The sequence below is a fragment of the Chiloscyllium punctatum genome, chromosome 8, assembly GCF_047496795.1.
Source record: "Chiloscyllium punctatum isolate Juve2018m chromosome 8, sChiPun1.3, whole genome shotgun sequence".
Lineage (NCBI taxonomy): Eukaryota > Metazoa > Chordata > Chondrichthyes > Orectolobiformes > Hemiscylliidae > Chiloscyllium > Chiloscyllium punctatum.
In genome coordinates this window covers 67,751,894-67,774,245 of record NC_092746.1, presented here as the reverse complement: position 1 = coordinate 67,774,245, position 22,352 = coordinate 67,751,894, and the positions used below count along the sequence as shown (strand labels likewise).

Below are 22,352 nucleotides of genomic sequence, written 5' to 3'. Positions count from 1 at the left end.
GGTCAACTTAGAGGGGAGGCCATACTTGTTTTGAAGAGGGTGGTTCATTAGCTGCAACGTTAATGATCAATTGTCCAGCTTTATCAATGTGCAGTTGAAGTAGTGTCATATAATGTTTCCAGGATTGTGAATCATTGAGAGAGAATCAATTTTCTTATATTGTTTAAACCTATCAACCGCAAGTCCAATACACTTGGTATTGTGGATTCCAGGGGGATTGTTGACAAGAGATAGAGAATTGAAAATAAAAGATAAGATAAAGTAGCATTTAATGCATATATTTTTGTATTACATCAATTACACAGCAAATGTTGCTGACCGACTTTAATCTTTGTCACTGAAATGTTTCATAGACAAAAGTGAAAGTGTTGGCAGCCAACTGGATTGGATAAAAACCCCAACACACATTTGCTGTCCAGGGTCTTAAATATGTATTCAAGTAATGTGCTGCGCTTGTAACAAGGAAATCAAAGCTTTTTGTTTTCAGTTTTGTCTAGCTTTCTCAAAGTTTCTTATTGAGATGAAAGATCTTGGGCAAATGAAACAACTTGTAAAATGTAATTCTTGGCATACTGAAGCAAATCATACTTGGTGGGCTGGATTATGTTCCATCATTGCAAACAAGTGAAGTGGAATGAATGCATGAGCTGCTATTGGACCAGGAGAGGGAATTTTTAAATTCAAGATATGTATGTCAATAATTTTGTTCACCTTGTTAAAAATGGCCTTAATCTTGCAATTATAAAAATGATTGCACAGACTTTTTTTATTTTTAATGTGAGTACTTAAGGGTTTGGCAGTGTTTATAGGTCAAGCAGGAAGCACAGCTGAATATATTGGTGTAGGAAAGAATGTTTTACTAATTTTGTAGATTTATCTTTCCACAGTGAGGAAATGAAAGCACTCCTCAACCCTGAGTTCTTGGAACATGATGCTTAGTAAGTTAAGTGGTAACATTGTATTTTTAATATTGCTATTGTTTACCTCCTTGTTGTCTTGAAACTTGTCATCTTATCTCTTCAGTGCAATGTTCTCTCAACTCATGGATACTGCAGAACCATGGTTTTCAAGTTTTGAAAGAGAAGTAAGAAAGGTATGCTTATACTGATTATCAGTTTGTAATAAATTAAAATAATTTAATAATCTTATGTAGGTTATTGTCACAAGAGTTGCTAAGCAGAAAACTTCTTAATTATTTGCTTTAATTTCATGTGAATGGCCTAACTCTTCAATCCCTGATCATACTAGATACATATGGATTATGGGAAAATTCTAAATGTTTAATAATTATGCAGTCACAATTTTTGTAAAAAATTTGCTGTGGAATTAAATGTTACTTTAGTCAAAGAACCAGCCACACTCTCAGTTTCACTTCTGTTTAAAAGAACAGTCCACACTAATTATCTTAATATTTCTGCCCGAAGCCAATTCTCTCATTCTCTGATGAATATAATTGCAGGAAATATGTTAATTAGCATTTCCATCCTGCAAAGAGAAAAAGGCATGATAATTGGAAAGATTGGTATAGAGTGCACAAGCAGATTTTGTCTTTACAAGCATTAGTATTTTAAAGCCATGAGTTTTCGGTCTTCTATTCAGGAACCAAAAGGATAAGTGGTCTTCAAAATTGCCAGTGACGTTCATTGAAACAAATGTTTTGTTCAGGAGCAGCTGCAGCATTGAGAGTTCATAATGAAGAAAAGAAAATCTTCTATTATAACCTGAAATTTAATTTCTTTGAGTAGAAGTGTGCTGATTTGTATTTTAATAAACATATATGTTTATTTAAAGGGATACTATCATATTGAAGGTGGGATACATGCGTAAATGGTCCATTAGAATGATATAGCCATGAATAGAATATGCAACATTGTTGTAACTTTGTGCTAATTTACCAAACTTTCAAAATGCATTCCAAGTTGTAGTAGTGTGAAACTTGCATTTGCAGGTATTAACCTGTGTCAGAAGTATAAGTTATGTTAATAGCAGTCAAAATTTGGCATAACTGAGAAGATTACCTCAAGAAGGCAGATGAATCAATAGTGTGGAATATTGTGATTCAAGTTAAGTTGGTATGGAAATGTGTATGCAATGAAATAAAGAAATTGTCTGTGCAGTTATTCAGCATTGAATAAGAAAGTGTTCAGCTCCTGTGAAATTGTTGCAAATAGGGCTACGTAAATGTATTATATGACAAAAATTTAAAATTTGCTCTTTAATTTTTACTTTGTTCTGTCAGTATGTGTTGAAAGTATTTCTGTGTTGGGGAAAATTCTGTAAAGGTCAATTGTGTAGGCAAACCTCAAAATAAAGCATTCAATGTGTTGTATGTAAAACTAATGAGCAAGTCTCAGGTGGCCCTTCCTCATTATCATGTGATCATTTTTATTTCCAGTGAAAAAGATGAAGTATACCTCAGTTTAATTTGGGATATAGACTAGATGGACCAGATTGGAAACATTTAGTATCACAAAGTCTTAGGAAGCTGAAGGCAAGCCAGGCCCCAGGCTTGAACAATTTGGATCCAAGAGTACTTTTGGAGTTAATTGAAGAGCTGCTATATTCCCTCAATTATATCTTTCAAAACTCATTCTAAGTGGATAACAGTTTGGAAAGTAACAAATGGAGCAAGGGACAAATTCTCAAATTACAAAGCTGTAAGCCATGCTTCAATCATGGAGAAATGTTGACAGTGGAAAGTGGCTGCTAATGAAGTCTCGTAGGCATCAGTGTTGTTTATTGTTATAAATGATTTTGAGAATGAAATTTTGTTCAAAGTATCCAAATCAGACACCAGCTTGGGTGTAGTGGCCTGTGAAGCCGTGCAACTATAGTTGCCAACTTTGGTTGGACGTATTCCTAGGGATTCAGTCACATGGCACTTTGTTGTGCAAATGCTCATTGTACTTACAGGTTGATAGTTACTCTTTCATATTTACATTGCTAATTACAAGGGGTTTGGTAATAAATTGTGTTCCAAAGAATGTGAGTGTATAGATTTGGTCTTGATAAATAGTCACTGCCCAGGCACAATGTATATATGTCATGGCATCATCACAAAATGAGCAAACATGTTTGAATGTGTTTAAATTGCATTTGCAGGAGAGGTGTGTTTCAAATCTACAAAGATCACTCTCCCACTAGTGTTAATGATGGGAGTAGTGATCAAGGATACAGGAAACCCTCAATTGCAGTTGTGGTTGCATTCCTGAAAGTCCCAACTTTTACATGAAATACCTTTTAAATGAAGCAGAGTCAATGTTAAAACTGGAGTTTGTTTCCATAGGGTCTTCCTTAACAGGAAACCAAAAAAAAAATTCCATGTGCATCCTCTAGGTTGGACTTAAAATTTTGTTTTGTTCACTTGTAGGCCTGCATTTATTGTCCATCCCCGGTTGCCTTTGAGTTGGTGGTGGTGAGCTGTGTTCTTGAGCTTCTGCAGTCCACATGTTGTAGGTTCACCCACAATGTCCTAAAGCAGGGAATTAAAGGATTTTAATGCAGTGATAATGAAGGAACAGCGATATATTTTCAAGTCAAGGTGGTGAGTGACTTGGAGGTGAACTTGCAGATAGTCGTGTTTCCCTCTATCTGTTTGTCCTTCTACTTGGAAGTAGTTATGGATTTGGAGATGCTGTCTAAGGATTTTTGATGAATTTCTGCAGTGCATCTTGTAGATAGTACACACTCATAGCACTGCAACTGAACTTCAGCGATGGAGAGGATAAATGCTTGCAGATGTAGTGCCGATAGAGCGGGCTGCTTTGTCCTAGATAGTGTCAAGCCTATTGAGTGTTGATGAAGCTGCATCCATCTAGGCAGGTAGGGTCTATTTCATTGCGCTCCTGACTTGTGCCTTGTAGATGGTGGACATAATTTGGAGAGTCAGGAGGCGAGTTACTCCCCACAGTATTCCTAGCCTCTGACCTGCTCTTGTAGCCATATATGAGTCATGACTAAGTTTCTAGTCACTGGTAACCCCTAGGATGTTGATAGTGGGGGATTCACTATGGGGAATATGCTGGGTTTGGTCGCTGAGGAGAGATGGCCACACCTATTTGAACGGAGTTTAGCAATTCCCTGAGCTGGCTGTGGGTTGTAGGAGTCTTCAAATCTGGCTGATGCCTTGGGAGAGAAGGGTGTGGTCTGCTGAAATCAGTAGTGGCTGTTGTCTGATGCCCACATCTGATTCGGAAGAGCTGTTCCATGTGTCTAGTGCATGATGACTGTGGGTGAAGAGAAGCACCACAACCTGTCAACACTGCTGTCCGGTGGCAGCTATGGCATGGCCAAGGATGGATGATAACCCCAGTGGGCAGTCTGAGACGTGTTGTGAGAGGACTCCCGGGCAGTGATGTGGCATTGGGAGTGGCTAAGGTTAGAAAGGGAGAGGTTATTCCAAAGTGGTGCCCATCCTGACAGGCACAGTCAACAAAATTAAAGCTAATCTCGAGATGCACAGAGATTTTGGGTCCCAATAACTCACCAGTGTTAAATCTGAACAACAACACCAAATGTGACAACATTAAACAAGGTATTCATGGCCAAGTTAAGAGCAGTGCATCTAGTTTTACTTTCCAGCCAACCAGCGTTCATCTGCAAGACATCAGAAGTGGAATCTTTTAATGTGGCATAGTCTTAATTGGAGACAATTGCATACAGTTTGGCACCACTGCACTGTTACCAATCCCAAATCTTGACACCTTTTGAATGTGCATTGCATGGAGTCAGGTCCGCTGTCTGCTGGGAAGCTGATTTAAAATTTAATTCCAGGGCTACACAAGCTAACAAAGATCAATAGAAAATAATAGCAAAGGGTTTCCTGCACTCGTGATTTTAATTATGTTTATAAAATACATCATTCTTTCATCATGCCCATAATCACTGTCTAACATTGATGCCAAATCCAGCAACACTTTGATTTTAAATGACCAGACTAATTTTCAAATGTTTCCATGCCCTTGCCACCACCCTCTACCACCTCGTCTGTAACCTTGGAACCTTACATAATCTTTGCATTCCTGTAACTTTGTTCATTCCAGATTTTAGTGCTCCCTCATTGATGACTTTGTTCCCAGGTGCCAAGGCCCAAAGATCCAAAATTCCTCCTTTAACTTGCTGTACATTTCTACTTCACTACTCCTTTCAAAATTGACATCATTTTTTCCAGTGTTTTAATAATCTGTCCTAATCATGATATAAATGAGAGCCTCAATTTTCTGATTCTGAAAATCACGTTTTTGCTGATGCATTCCCTATAAGTTGATCCTTTTGCAGTCTAGAAATGCTATCAATGCATTAGGAATCAGCTTTAATTTTTCACTTCACAAATGCATGTTTTACTTAGCATATAATTGGGCATAAGGGAGTGAGCAAGCAATATGGTCTGTTTGCGAAGATACGTAGGAGTTTAAGTCATGCCTACACAGCAGATCCACAGTGTGGCAAACGATGAAGAGAAATTAATTTTATAGAAAAATTGATAAAGTATGAATCTCGTTTCAAGCTAAAAGTTTTAACGTTCGCAGCAGAGAGGGTATTTGTGTGAGTGAAAAATTGGTTCAAGAATGGAAGAAGGAATCCACTCTGAAGAAGAAACCAAGACCAAATGCAAACACAGTCAGACACTGGCATGATATTGAGAAGTAGCTGTCAAAATTGTTTAGACCTTCCATATTTTATTTTTAAAATTTTATCATTCTTAGTTTGGAGCTATGAACTGAGATTGGAAGGTGACCTTTGATTTGTGAGCAGCAGCTTGTTTTTTCTCTAAAAGAAAACTGATAATTGTTTATAAGATCTGGCCTGGAAGTTAATTGCAAGTTGATTCTTATTCAGAGAATGCTGTAGACACTTTGGTTACAGAAATGCATTATGTTCAAACAGATGGCTGATATTTGAATGTTAACAAAGGCCATCACAGGGGGCTTTTGCCAAGCAGTCTCACCAAGCAAACGTTGAAAATAAACAGGAAGCGAAACCAAAGTTTGAACTGGTTTTGAACTTTTTTTGTCAGAAGGACTGGTGGATGTCAAAGCTACAGGAAGGACACCTGATTGCTCTCTTGTTATCCTCCCATTGTCAACTTAGTGAGAGTCCAAAGAATAGAATCTCAGTTGTAAATATTATGATAATATTCCTCAGAGCCAACTGGAAACTATTTGTCATTCACTGGTGTCTTCAGAAATCGAGCAAGATGCATACAAGACACATACTTTGCCTACAATATTATGGATCATGGTAATTACTTAAGTGAATTGGCCAATTACATCTCTTACCTCTTATATCTTATATCTGATTTATCCTTGAACCATGTCTGTTTGTCCATGTCAAGTGGGGGCTATATTCAAAAAAGTTTGGGGTTAAAGTCATAAATATTAGTTAGATTACCTTGTATGTAACTATGTTCCCTTAAAGTGATAAAGCAATTAGGAGAATTATAACTTTGTGTCTGATAGTGGTTATTCACAAATTCTGGTTACTTTGGGCCAAGTTTGAGGGTCTTCAAATACTTAAATTTAACTGCTGTGTGTACAGGAATAGGGAGGCTGATTTGATTTGGTTAACTATCTTTGTGTTGTATGTTGTGCTGACCTTTTATCCTACTCTAAGATCAAACTAACCTGCATTCTCTACATTTTACTATCATCCATGTGCCAATCCAAGAGTCGCTTCAATGTCCCTAATGTATCTGACTCCACTACAACTTCTACAAACCGACCATATTCTGTGTAAAGAACCTACCTCTGACATCTCCCCTAACCCTTCCTCCAGTCACCTTCAAATTATGCCCCCTTGTGATAGCCATCTCCACCCTGGGAAAAAGTTCTCTGGCTTTCCACTCTATCCATGCCTCTCATCATCTTGTACACCTCTATCAAGTCACCTCACATCGGCCAAATCAGTTGAGCAAATATTTGGAACAATAACTATTGTTACAGCCACTTCATGGAGTGAAAATGTCCAATAATGTGGAAGAAGACCAAGACCATTGTAAGGCCAGCAAAGACCATGATACCAAAATTACATTTCTTTTGTGATTCATGATTTTGGACATGGCAAAAACACGAGTACCACTTATACCAAATCACTAGTATAGCTGCATGGATCCACAAGCTATTCAAGAATCACCTTGACAGTGAAGGGAATAGATGACTGGTTGACAGAAGAAAACCTTCACGTGGTGTGGAAAATGCAGACTGCTCCTTTTAATGTTTGAGTTTTCCACACCAAATATGCTATTAGTGCACCATCTATCATAAAATTTTCCAACCAATGTGGAATATCCAGTTTAGAACATAGAACATAGAAGAATACAGCGCAGTACAGGCCCTTCGGCCCTCGATGTTGCGCCGATCAAAGCCCACCTAACCTACACTAACCCACTATCCTCCATATACCTATCCAATGCCCGCTTAAATACCCATAAAGAGGGAGAGTCCACCACTGCTACTGGCAGGGCATTCCATGAACTCACGACTCGCTGAGTGAAGAACCTACCCCTAACATCAGTCCTATATCTACCCCCCCCTTAATTTAAAGCTATGCCCCCTTGTAATAGCTGACTCCACACGTGGAAAAAGGTTCTCACTGTCAACCCTATCTAACCCCCTAATCATCTTGTACACCTCTATCAAGTCACCCCTAAACCTTCTTTTCTCCAATGAAAACAACCCCAAGTGCCTCAGCCTTTCCTCTTAGGATCTTCCTACCATACCAGGTAACATCCTGGTAAACCTCCTCTGCACCCGTTCCAGTGCCTCCACATCCTTCCTATAGTATGGCGACCAAAACTGCACACAATATTCCAGATGCGGCCGCACCAGAGTCTTATACAACTGCAGCATGACCTCAGGACTCCAGAATTCAATTCCTCTACCAATAAAAGCCAGTACGCCATATGCCTTCTTCACTGCACTATTTACCTGGGTGGCAACTTTCAGAGATCTGTGTACATGGACACCAAGATCCCTCTGCTCTTCCACACTACCAAGTATCCGACCATTAGCCCAGTACCCCATCTTTTTGTTACTCTTACCAAAGTGAATCACCTCACACTTAGCTACATTGAACTCCATTTGCCACCTTTCTGCCCAGCTCTGCAGCTTATCTATATCCTGCTGTAACCTGCCACATCCTTCCTCACTGTCTACAACTCCTCCGACTTTCGTATCATTTAATAAATGGAGAGAAGATAATCTGCTGTGCCAAGATAATTCTGAAACCAAAAGTGCCATATTCCATTTGGATCTTTACAATGATGCCATAGCCAAAGTCACTAAGAATTTGATTAACTTTTTGTACCAAATACTGAAAACAATGAATTTGACAAGTTTTAAAGTACTTTCATTGTGGTTAAATGTATGTCCATGAAGTTAATTTATTCAGTAAACCATGCATGTTAATGTGAATTATTAATATTTTATTTTGCATTTCAAAATGGTGACCACCTACACCAATGATTGAAATTTATACTCAGTATTAGTCAACTCCCTAGTTATGGAATAATTTTTGGAAACTTTCAGGGTTAACGTAAAAGACATCTACAGTGTCTTGTTATGTGCCTCAATGTCACATTTTCTATAATAAAGTTTTTGTGAAGTGCCTTGGCACACATTACGATAATAAAGTACTGAAAAATGCAGGTTTTAGTTCTGTGTTTAACTGCTTTGAATTTGGCTGTTGCCTTCAAGATTTTTTCAAACAATGCCTCCAATATGGAGCATCACAGACTGTTTCCGCGATCCTGTAAAAGCAGCAAAGTAGAATAGTGGTCACCTTATTCACTATGATCTGCTAAACATTTGCTAATGTATTAGTTTTAAGAAAGCTGCAGCACCTGTGAAGGATGACAAATGGACTCGGAAGCTACAAATATTCATGAAATACAAATTAATGATGCATATGAATAAGCATCAGCGCACTCAATAATGCATTTTGGATCTTTCCAGTTACCATGCTACAAGATGTAAATTCCTGTAATATTGCATTTTTTTGCACAATAGTGCAATCTAGAATAAAGTTCCACTGGGGCATATGCGGTAGTTATTTCAACTTTGTATATTAAGAGTTGCACCTATAAGATACAATGGGATTATTTCTTTGTGTGGACGGGAATTTTCCAATATAGCACATGATCTGAGAGCAGACTGGTACTTTAAGATGACAATTAAAACACCAGAGAGGGAACAAATACTTAAGGTTTAAAGCAGGGGATAAGAGCTATTTATATTCCACATATAGGGGTGTAGGGGGTCAGTACTTTACTGGATAAAAATAAATATTTATGTAAGATGTATCTCAATTTCTAAAGGAATTTTACTCAAGCATGAGCAATATAACCATTGTTACTAATCACCAGTATTTTGGTCACTGTGCTGGGTCTGATTAAATGATGAAGACCTAAAATCTAGTAGAATTCAAGAGATTTAGTTGCAATTTGAATGGATATTTTTTTAAAAATGGAATTTTTGTGATTGTCTTAATAAAATGGAGGAAAGCTTTGCATTTGTATTTCTATTTGGATACTCATTTTATCTCTTCAGGGAAAAGAAGAGATGGTTACAGCTGTACCATTTGCAAGACCTCAGGACATGGGACCATCACTTGCTATAGTTTCCAAAGTAAATCGCATTCAAGACCAGTTGTTAAAGAAATATGACACAGAGCTGTACATGCATCTTAATCGACTGGAAATAGCACCTCAGATTTATGGAATGTAAGTGATTCTATGTAATTTTATCTATATTCCTGCACTGATACGTTTATGTTGTTTTGAAAAAAGTAATGTGCAAATTGTAAAAAGAATTGTACATTTGATGAATGTGAATTCCTGTGGTAAGAAATTAACCAAGCAATATGTCCAGTAAAATACCTTTATTTCATAAGCTCTGTGCAGGGAACAAACAAGTTTACTGAATCATATTTAGGGTAAATGTTAAAATTAAACCAAGTAACCTAATTCCATAATTACCAAAGCAGAAAAAAATTCCATACAATCAGTTGTGTGAAGACTTAAGTGAGCAGATGGACTTTAAACTGCATAATTCAAAGGTGAAGGTTTCATAAATGTTTCTGAGTATGCCATTTTTGTGAAGACTTCACATCCATTATCTGCTGACTCAATTCTTGTGAGATAGCGCCTCAGGCTCCATTTTATTTCGCATTAATTCATCCAGTCTAACCACATGATTCTTTGGGTACAAAGGGGAGCACGGAGTCTGTACCCCATCACCTGTGGATTGTGAAGAATGGGTGTACAGAGTAATAAGTGTGTCAATAGATTTTATAATTTCAAGATATTGTAACACTCTTTCTGCTTGTAGCAAGAATGGCAACCATGATAAATTTAATATTTAGCATTTTGTGCGCGAAAGTAAATGAAATGTTAAGACAAATTGAATAATGCTTTTGGAAGTAAAGTACTGTAGTTGCTGGAAATCTGAACTAAAAATAGCACTGGAGAAACTCACTGGTCTGGCAACATCTGTGGAAAGAGAAACAAAATTAATGTTTTCAATTTCAGTTCTGAAGATATGTATCAGACTTAACGCATTAACTTTCCTCCTCTCTTCAGACCTGCTAAGTTCCTCCAGCATTATAAGTTTCTTTTTTGAGTTATGCTTAAGTTATTTAATAATAATCATGCTTATAATGTCATAGTTATCCTCCTTTCCTGAAGCAGAAAAACAAATTATCCCAGTGAAAGTATTTGTCCATTAACTGAAAAGTGTGTCCTTAGCAACTCATGTTGATAATGGGCAATAAATAATTTTTTGGAATATTTGGGCTAAATTTTGAGAATCCTTAGAAGTTCTGTATGTTTAATGCGATCACTTCTGATTCTTCTAAATTCCACCAAATTCAGTGCCAAACTGTTCAATTTTGCTCATAAGGCATAATGGGGATCATCCTCGTGAACCTTCTCTGAACTGCCTCCAATGAAATACTTCTGCTAGCCTAAACCCACTGTCAGGCTGAAATACAGGTTAAGAATCCATGATTTGGATGTGAATATAGAAGGTATAGTTAGTAGAGTCGTAGAGTCATAGAGATGTACAGCATGGAAACAGAGCCTTCGGCCCAACCCGTCCATGCAGACCAGATATCCCCACCCAATCTAATCCCTTCTGCCAGCACCCAGCCCATATCCCTCCAAACCCTTCCTATTCATATACCCATCCAAATGCCTCTTAAATGTTGCAATTGTACCAGCCTCCACCACATCCTCTGCCAGCTCATTCCATACACGTAACACCCTCTGCGTGAAAAAGTTGCCCCTTAGGTCTCTTTTATATCTTTCCCCTCTCACCCTAAACCTATGACCTCTCGTTCTGGACTCCCCGATCCCAGGGAAAATACTTTGTCTATTTATCTCATCTATGCCCCACGTAATTTTGTAAACTCTATAAGTTCACCCCTCAGCCTCCAACGCTCCAAGGAAAACAGCCCCAGCCTGTTCAGCCTCTCCCTGTAGCTCAGATCCTCCAACCCTGGCAACATCCTTGTAAATCTTTTCTAAACCCTTTCAAGTTTCACAACATCTTTCCGATAGGAAGGAGGCCAGAATTGCACGCAATATTCCAACAGTGGCCTAACCAATGTCCTGTACAGCCGCGACATGACCTCCCAACTCCTGTACTCAATACTCAGACCAATAAAGGAAAGCATACCAAATGCCTTCTTCATTATTCTGTCTACCTGTGACTCCACTTATAAGGAGCTATGAACCTGCACTCCAAGGTCTCTTTGTTCAGTAACACTCCCTCGGACTTTACCATTAAGTGTATAAGTCCTGCTAAGATTTACTTTCCCAAAATGCAGCACCTCGCAAGTTTGCAGATGACACCAAAATTGGAGTCATAGTAGACAATGAAGAAGGTTACCTCAGAGTACAATGGGATCTTGATCAGATGGGCTGAGGAGTGGCAGATGGAGTTTAATTTAGATAAATGTGAGGTGCTGCATTTGGAAAAGCAAATCAGAACAGGGCTTGTACACTTTAATGTAAGGTCGTAGGGAGTGTTGCTGAACAAAGAGACCTTGAAGTGCAGGTTCATAGCTCCTTGAACATAGAGTCGCAGGAAGATAGCATAGTGAAGAAGGTGTTCGATATGCTTTCCTTTATTGGTCAGAGCATTGAGTATAGGAGGTCATGTTGTGGCTGTACAGAACATTGGTTAGGCCACTTTTGGAGTATTGTATACAAATCTTGTCTCCTTCCTATCAGAAGGATGTTGTGAAACTTGAAAGGGTTCAGAAAATATATACAAGGATGTTTCCAAGGTTGGAGGATTTGAGCTATAGGGAGAGGTTGAACAGACGGGGGCTGTTTTTCCTGGACCATTGGAGGCTGAGGGGTGACCTTATAGAGGTTTATAAATTCATGAGGGGCATAGATAGGATAAATAGACAATGTTTTTTTGCTGGGATGGGGAAATCCAGAACTAGAGGGCATAGGTTTAGGGTGAGGGGGAAAAGATATAAAAGAGACCTAAGGAGCAACATTTTCACACAGAGGTTGGTGCTTGTATGGAATGAGCTGCCAGAGGAAGTGGTGCAAGCTGGTATATTCACAGCATTTAAAAGGAATCTGGGTGGGTGTATGAATAGGAAGGATTTCAAGGGATGTGGGCCAAGTGTTGGCAAATGGGACTAGATTAGGTTAGGATATCTGATCAGTATGGATGAGCTGGACCAAAGGTTCTGTTTCTGTGCTGTACATCTCTATGACTCTATAATTGCTAGTGTCGAGGCACAAAGATGATTTTGAAGGAGGCAGTCCATCAGGTTGCAGGCTTCAAACCAGGCAAGTAAGAAATCCAGAAGGGTTTGGGACTTTTGGAATTCAGCAGGCAGTCCCTTTCTACACTGGGAGCTTGAACAGTTGGAGTAGGGGTTTCCAAAAAGGTGAGACTCTCCAGCATTGATGTCTTTCCTCATTGCAACAAGGAGGCTGCCATGGTTTCATGAACAGCCTCCTGATGCAATAGGCACCCTGGCTGCCAGATCAAAAATCTGATTGATGTTAGGAAAGTGTCTACAATAAGCTTTTAAAGGCTTAGTTACTTTTCCCCTGCAGCTAGGTGGTAATCAGTCTGCGCGGTCTGTTTAACTCTTACATTTAGACAGAAAAGTGTTGTGAAACTGGCCAAACAAGATTTTGCACCCAAGTTCTGGATTCCCACTCTGATGCTTCTACCAGTTTGTTGAAAATCAGTCCTTTTTTTCCTGTTAGTGGTCCATACTTTGTGGAATTGAGTTAGAAATGACATCAGATGGAAGTGGGTACTGCAGATGCTGGAGATTAAAGTCAAGATTAGTGTGGTACTGGAAAAGCACAGCATCCGAGAAGCAAGAAAATCGACATTTTGAGCAAAAGTCCGATGAAGCACTGATGGAGAAATCAAATAGAGAAATACGCACAAACACATGCATATAATATCCACTAAGACCATAAAAAGTAGGAATATGCCGTTCATGCCCTCAAGTCAGATCCACCATTCAGTAGAATCATAGCTGAACTAACATTCTTCATCTCAATTTTCCTGCATTTTCCTTGTAAACCTTAATTTCCTGACTGAACAAGAGTCTTTCTATCTCAGTCTTGAATATAAACAAGGTTTCTTTCCCCATAGCAGTCAGTGGCAAGGTGTTCCAAAGAGACATAACCCTTTGAGAGAAGAAATTCCATGCCATCTCAGTATTAAATTGGCACTTCTTTATCCTGAGACCATGCCCCTGGTCCTAGACTCTGCCACAAAGGGAAACATACTCTCCACATTCACCCTGTCAAGTCCTTTGGATCCAACATTCTTCAAACCTCCAATAAGTACATTCCCAGCCTGTTTAACCCTTGTTCATAAGACATTTCTTTCATACCAGGGATCCATCTAATCAACCTTCTCTTAACTGCTTCCAGTGAAATAATATCTTTCCTTTAAGTGGACGAAAATTGCTGTCAGTACACCAGATGTGGTGTCACCAGTGCCTTATACAGTTGTAGTAAGACCTCCCGCCTCATATTCAAACCCCCTGAAATATAATATTTTTATTTGGAACTTTTTAGCTATGTTTCCCTCCATTACAATGAAAACTCCCCATCCAAAGTTCTTATTGGTTGTGAAGCTCTTTAGAAATTCTGAGGTCAAGAAAGGTTCTATATAGTTGCAGAATTTTTCTTCTTTCTTTCCAATGCCCATTTGATACAAATTCTAGTATTTCATTTTTAAATTAATCTAGCAATATGGTGTCAAGTATTTACATTAACTAGAATAGCTTTGGATGTATCAGTAAATTCTTTGCTCATGCCATATGCAATGTCATATCTCCCTTTGTGAAATCTGTTGTATAACACAGAGACTAAAAGAATAACTCTAACGTGTAGTTTAAATGTAAAATGATCTATATATAATTCTAATATTTTAATGTGCTGCAGTCAAATTTTACAGCGAATGTGAAGACTAAAATGTGGCATAGTGTAACCTGATATACTCACTAACTTTGAAATGTAACATTTTAGAATAACAAGCAAATACTAATGAACTGTATTTTAACAATTTTGTGGTTGAGCTTTCCTTCAACCACAAGATTTTTTATTAAAAACAGGAAACCTCAAGAGGTACTGTTTTTCTAAGAATTGTAATCTTACTGGGTGTACTTTTATTTTTTTTTGTGTTTTGTCATATTAAAATGTTTATTCCAAAGAGGTAAATGTTAAATTGTTGGTAAAGGGATTGTGTTACAAACAGAGTTACTTTGTTCAAAAGTTGAAAAAATATTGTTTATCATAATAGTTCGATCTAATTTTGATATAAAATAGCATAGCATGCACAATTTTAATTGAGTTTCCCAATGAAAAATATTTAGTGTTGATCTACTAGAATGAGTTGAGAGTGCAAACTGTAATTTGCACCAATTCAAGTTAACATTAAAGTTAATGTACTAATCCTTATTATTTGAAAATACAAATTTATTTGGTAAATGTAATTGTTTTTAGCTTAGATTTATTTCTTGTACATAATTTGTAGACAATTATAATATGGTGTTACAGTCTACCTCATTGATTCAAAGTGAGCAGAATATATATTTAGGCTTATCATTCGACATGAGAAATTCTGATCTCGATTTTGTGGTGTTGTGCAAAGCTCCTATGTTGTCTGCGGAAGTGATAGTCTGCTTATTATAGTTAACTCTTGGAGTCAGTTGCAAGAAAAATGCATTAAAAACTCAAGGTTTGCCTAGTTATTCTTCAAGTGAATCAAGTGATAGTGAAGAAAAATATGGACAGAAATTTTGCTAAGAAAATTGCAATTTTGAAAAAAATGCGGAGAAAAGAGATTCCTCTAGTTCCTTTTACATGGAAAAAGACCCATCATCCCATCCTGTCTGCACCTGTCATCAAGATCTGTTCTAATCACATTCTTTGTTTTTGATTAACTTCATTTCATTATATATATATATAGCAATAATGTAGAAGAATATCACAGGAAATCATTATATTATAATGTTTAGAACTTGTAAACATCTGTTGGATAGGGTTCCTGTGAAAAATGTTGAGATATTTTGCTATTTTCAAGGTCCTGTATATGTGTTGTTGCAATGCGTTCAGATAACCATTTTGCGATGTTGAAGATGAGCGGCCTACCTGAAACCAGGTTTGAGTTTTACAAGTAGACGTCACCAGTCATTTGTTATGGTCGTCCCAGTCTATCTTTGGAAAGTTATTATTAGAAATAACTGAGCTCTCCTTATAAATTTGCTTCTCAGTTTCCTACTATTGCGGGGACTGTAGTACAGTCCCAATAAGGTGATCATCCCTTTCTTATTTCTCATTTTCACCCAAATAACAACACTGGAAATATTCCCAGGAATGTCCTTCCTTGAGTACAGCCATAATGTTATCCCTAAACAAAAATGTCACTCCCCCCTCCTTTTTTGCCCCGTTCCTAACCTTCCAATAGCATCTGTACCCTGGAACATTAAGTTGCTCATCCTGTCCATCCCTGAGCCACGTTTCTCTAATCGTTATGATATCCTAGTCTTATGTTCCCAGTCATGTCTAAATTCATCTACCTTACCTGTCAGCCTCTTGCACTGAAATAAATGCAGTTTAATTTAGCAGTGGCGGTGGACGGTTGCTTTTCGGCCTGAAAACCTGTGACCAGTGATTTGCAGCAAGGATTGGAGCTGGATCCACTGCTTTTTGTCTATTACATAAATAATTTGGATGTGAATGTAGGAGGTATGGCTAGTTAATTTGCAGATGGTGCCAAAATTGGTGGTGCTGTAGACAGTGAAGAAAGTTATCTCCGTGTACAAATGGGGCCTTGATCTCATGGGCAAATGAGTGGCAGATAGAGTTTAAGTAAATGTGAGGTGCTGCATTTTGGAAAGGCAAATCAGGGCAGGACTGATGCACTTAATGGTAAGGTCCTGGAGAGGGTTTCTGAACAAAAAGACCTAGGGGTGGAGATGCACAGTTCCTTGAAAGTGGAGTCATGTAGACATGGTAATGAGAAAAGGTATAAGCCCATAAGACATAGGAGCAGAAATTAGGCCATTTAGCCCATCAAGACTGCTCTGATATGCAGGCTGCTTAGTTTCTCAATCCCATTCTCCTGCTTTCTCTCCGTAACCCTTGATACTCAAGAACCTATCTATCTCAGTCTTAAATATACTCAATGACGTGGCCTCCATAGCTTTCTGTGGCAATAAACTCTTGGATTCACCACTCTCTAACTGAAGAAGTTTCTCCTTATCTCCATTCTAAAAGGTCTTCCCTTTACTCTAAGGCTATGCCTTTAGGTCCTAGTCTCTTCTACCAATGGAATAATCTTCTCAACATCTACTCTGTCCAGGCCATTCAGTATTCTGCATGTTTCAATTAGGTTTCCTCTCATCCTTCTAAACTACATCGCGTATGGATGCAGCATCCTCAAATGTTCCTGATATGTTATGCTTTTCATTGCTGGGACCATTCTCATGAACCTCCTCTGAACACGCTCCAGGGTCAGTACATCCTTCCTGAAATATGGGGCCTAAAACTGCGCACAATGCTCCCAATGTGGTCTGATAGAGTTTCAGAACCACACCCCTACTTTTATATTCAAGTCCCCTCAAAATAAATGCCATCATTGCATTTGCCTTCCTGACTACTGACTCAACCTGCAAGTTTACCTTGAGAGAATGCTGGACCAGAATTCCCAAATCTCTTTGCACTTAAGACTTCTGAATTTTCTTCCCATTTCAAAAATGGTCCATCCCTCTATTCTTCCTAAAGAAAGGGCATGACCTCACACTTTCCCACGTTGTACTCCATCTGCCACTTCTTTGCCTACTCTCCTAACCTGTCCAAATCCTTCTGCAGCCTCCCCACATCCTCAATGATACCTATCACTCTACCTGTTTTTGTATCATTTGCAGAAGTAGCCAGAATGCCCTCAGTTCCTTCATCAAGATTGTTAATGTATGAAGTGAAAAGTTGTGGTCCCAATACTGAGCCTTTTAGAACACCACTTGTCACTGGCTGCCAACCTGAGAAGGACCCTTTTATCCCTACTGTCTGCTTTCTGCCAGAGAGCCAAGCTTCTATCCAAGCTTCTTGTCAAAGGCCTTCTTGAAGTCCAGGTAGATAACATCCATTGGTGGGTTATAGATGGGAAGAAGGAGATTTTTAATCTCTCCATGTCCTAGGCCTCCCTCTCTGCTTCTTGTTTTTATCTCCCACTGCCCATCTCTCACAGGGCTGTTGTCCATGCTGATTAGCTTTTTACAAGTACAATTTGTGTTACGGGCCCACATCAACTCCAGCCTCCCAGCCTGCCATGATGCTCTACAACTTGCCTAAGGTCCACAACAGACACCATTTCCCTAACTGCATTCATTCTTGGAACATCTAGACAACAAGGACACCTACATCTTGCTCATCGACTACAGCTCCACATTCAGCACCATTATCCCCTCCAGACTGATCTCAAAACTCCAAGACATAGAATTCAGCTCCAGCCTTTGCAACTGGATCCTCATTTTTCGACCCACAAACCAACCGCCAACTCTAAACAAGCGCCATCTACAAATTTGCTGATGACACCACCATGGTATGACTGATATCAAACAGCGACAAGTCAGAAGACAGAAAGGCAATAGAGGGCTTGGTGTCATGATGCAATGAGAGCAACCTCTCTCTCAACTTCAGCAAAATTAAAGAACAGATCATTGACTTTAGAAAGAAAAGAGAACACAGCCTCATTTACATCAGCGGAGCTGAGGTTGAGAGGGCAGATAGCAACGAGTTCCTAGGAGTGAAGAGAACCGACAACCTGTCCTGGACTTCCCACGTAGATGCACTGGTCAAGAAGGCACAACAACGCCTCTTCTTCCTCAGGCAGCTCAGCAAATTTGGCATGTCCATGAGGACACTCACCAACTTTTACAGATGTCCTGTAGAAATCATACTTTCTGGGTAAGTAATGGGCTGGTATGGCAAGTGCTGTGCCCAGAGGTGAGAAACTACAGAAGGTTGTGTGCACAGCCTCGACCATTACAGAAGCCAACCTTCCATCCATGGACTCCATCCACAATACCCGTTGCTGTGGAAAGCCTGTCAACATCATCAAAGATCTATCACACCCTGGCCTCACTCTCCTACAACCTCTTCAATCAGCCAGAAGATACAGCAGCTTGAACATGGACCAGCTTCTCCCCTGTTGTTATTAGATTGACAAATGAAATCTCTAACTTCAAATAATACTGATCTTGCTAATGTTAATCTTGCCTAGTGTACACCCTGTGTGATGTAGCATGTATGACTCTATCTAGGTTTTTTTCACCCTCTGATCTGTATGTTCTTGCTTACTATGATCTGCTGTACTGCTTGTAGCCAAAGCTTTTCACTGTATTTAAGTACATGTGACAACTCAAACAATCAATCAATTGGTATGTGTTTTCAGATTGGCTTATTTTTCTTTTGTATGTTTTATTCTTTTACTTTTAAGTTTTTATTTTTTTTTCTTTCTTTAGATTATTTGAAATGTTCAAGAAGCTGGGATTGCAAACAGTCATTTACCAAACAATTAAAGATTGGCGCACTGTTGGCCCACTGCTTCTTGAACCATGATTTTCTTTCAATTGCAGCTATCACAGCCTATAATTTTTAGTTTATTTCTGTTCAGAGAATTAGGATCAGATTTTATAATTTCCTGGGAGATGCCTGTAATTTTAAAAGTTATCTGGTGTTGTTAGGAGCTTTTATTAAATGCCTAGCATATGAAATATTTAGATGTAAATGCTTTATTTTTATTATGACATATGGACAGTAATTTCTGATGCTAGGAATTTAACATTGTAAGGTTTTTGTCAGTAATAAATGTTTAGATTAGATTAGATTACTTACAGCGTGGAAACAGGCCCTTCGGCCCAACAAGTCCACACCGCCCCGCCGAAGCGTAACCCACCCATACCCCTACATCTACATCTACCCCTTACCTAACACTACGGACAACTTAGCATGGCCAATTCACCTGGCCTGCACATCTTTGGACTGTGGGAGGAAACCGGAGCACCCGGAGGAAACCCACGCAGACACGGGGAGAACGTGCAAACTCCACACAGTCAGTCGCCTGAGGCGGGAATTGAACCCGGGTCTCCGGCGCTGCGAGGCAGCAGTGCTAACCACTGTGCCACCGTGCCGCCCACTTCCGTGAAAGCACAGAAGTTTTTATTTACTATAGTTTGTTTTCTTCATGAAAGAGAATCTTGTATTCATTCCATGAAATTGATAGCATAATCAACAGTAACCGGTGTAGATGTGCCAACGGCAAGTCATGGTGATAAATGTAATTTATTTTTGAAGAAGGATGTGTTTGCAGATAAAAGAAAATGCGGTAGATGTAATGTGTATGGATTTTTATAAGATGTTCAATCAGATGTTTCACAGAAAATATATTCCAAAATTCTAAGGCAATGATGTGAGACAAATTATAACAATACAGATGTCACATTGATTGGACAGAGAGGAAGCAGTTAATGCTGGTGGATGTTGTTCAGACTGACTGGCAGACAGCCAGATCTAATGAATTACAGAAATACCTGTTGGATCTACTTTTATTCTTGTTATTAGACTTGGTATGATATTTGATAATTAATAAGGAAATAGGTATCCAGGGTTTTGCAAAAATGGGTGATAAAAAGGTTCAGGAAGACACGGACAAAATAAACAACCAGGTGCATTGAAGGGGAGAAAAATTAGGATATGACCACTGGAGGGTATAGATAAAGAGACTTCAAACAGGATTCAAATAAATACCTTCTTGAAAATGCAAAGGCCATAAAAAGACCCATATGATTTGGAATTTTAATAATCGAGCCATAGAATACAAAGGCAAAGAGTTAACAATAGATTTATGTTTGGCCACAATTGAAGCTGTGTAGTTCTGGCTACACCCTTATGAAAAGGTAAATAAAGCCATAGAACTGTTTTCATGGAGGAACAGATAATGCAGAGGTTGTAAAAAAGAGGAAATTAAAACAATCACTATTTCTAGGGGGATAAAGAAACTGAACAAGCAATTGCAATTAAATACAAAATACCAGGGCCTGATGGTCAACATCTTAGGGTCTTAAAAGAAGTGACAGCAGAGATGTGGATGCATTTTTTAATAATATTCCAAAATTCCCTGGATACTGGAAAAATGCTAATGCTTATTCAAAAAAGGAGGGAGGCAGAAAGTAGGGAACCACAGTCTAGTTAGTTTAATATCTGTTGTTGGGAATTTGTTGGAATCTATTGTTAAGAAAGTAGAGGGAGGCAATGGCCTAGTCATATTATCTCTAGACTGTTAATCCAGATACCCAGGTAATGTTCTGGGAATCTGGGTTCAAATCCCGCCATAGCAGATAGTGTAATTTGACTTCAGTAAAATCTGGAAGTAAGAGTCTAATGATGATTGTGAATCCATTGTCAATTGTTAGAAAAGCATTGTGGTCAAGTGACAGTTTATCCATTTTAGATAGAAGGATAAACTTCCTGTCTAAATTGTAAGAAACCTCAGAGTGCTTCAGTTCAGAATGATTTGAATGTCTTCATGCATGATTTACACAAAGCTAGTAGAATTATAGAGATGTACTGCATGGAAACAGACCTTTCAATTCAACTCATCCATGCTGACCAGATATCATAAATTAATTTAATCCCATTGACCCAAATCCCTCTAAACCCTACCTATTCATATACCCATCCAAATACTTTTTAAATATTGTAATTGTCCCAGCCTCCTCCACTTCCTCTAACAGCTCATTCCATACACGCACCATCCTCTGCATGTTGCCCTTTAGGTCCATTTCATATTTTTCCCCTCTCACCCGAAATCTATGACCTCTTGTTCTGGTCTCCCCTACCCCATCTACCCTATCCATGCCCCTCATGATTTTAAAAACCTCCAAAAGGTCACCCATCAGCCTCTGACACTCAACAGAAAACAGCTCCAGCCTGTTCAGCCTCTCCCTATAGCTCAAACCCTCCAACTCTGGCAACATTCTTGTAAGTATGCAAGTACAGCAAGTAATAAGGAGGGCAAATGGCATTTTGACACTTGTGTGTTAAAAGAGTAGAGTATAGAATTACACAGTACAGAAATAGACCCTTCAACCCACCTTGCCCATGCCGACCAGATTTGTTAAACTGAATAGTCCCATTTGTGTGTGTGTGGCCCATATCCTTCTAAACTTTTCCTATTCGTGTACCTGTCCAAATACAATCCATGACTAAATTTGGCAATACTTCAGAGTTTTGATCCGATTTGTCCATTTCGCAATCACTTAAATCTATTTATTGTATTTTGTTTACTCTGGAAGTACTATGTTGCTCTTTCACCAGATGTCCTGGGAGTTCTCAACATTGACTCCAGACACCATGAAGTCTCATGGATTCAGGTTAAACAAGGGCAAGGAAGCCTCTTGCTTATTATCACATATTGTCTTCCCTCAGCTGATGAATCAGTATTTCTTCATGTTGAATAGTACTTGGAGGAAGCACTGAGGGTGATAAGGGTGCTAAATATATTCTGTGTGGTGGAAGTCAGTGTCCACTACCAAGAGCGGATGAACAACAGTACTTCTGATCAAGCTGGTTGGGTCCAAAAGGACAGCTGCTTGACTGGGTCTGGACATTTTGAGGCACAGGATGCTATAAAAGCTATGGGCCCTGGCAACATTCCAGCAATAGAGCTGAAACCTTGTGCTCCAGAACAGACCTAGCCAAGCTGTTCTAGTGCAGTAAAATACTGGCATCTTCTTGACAGTGTTGAAAAATTCTTGATGAAAGGCTTACGCACAAAATGTCGACTCTCCTGCTT

General features: G+C 38.9%; 1 protein-coding gene across 10 annotated transcripts in view; it reads left to right on the top strand.

The window, feature by feature from the left end:
• tbc1d5 (TBC1 domain family, member 5) overlaps window positions 1-22,352 on the top strand; it is a 511,825-nt gene that overhangs the window by 309,101 nt on the left and 180,372 nt on the right. For all 10 annotated transcript variants that reach the window (XM_072575721.1, XM_072575720.1, XM_072575718.1 and 7 more), the window contains 3 exons: window positions 888-938; window positions 1,024-1,093; window positions 9,546-9,718. In XM_072575721.1, the coding sequence (XP_072431822.1) occupies window positions 888-938; window positions 1,024-1,093; window positions 9,546-9,718 (294 nt within the window). The remainder of the gene's footprint in view (window positions 1-887; window positions 939-1,023; window positions 1,094-9,545; window positions 9,719-22,352) is intronic.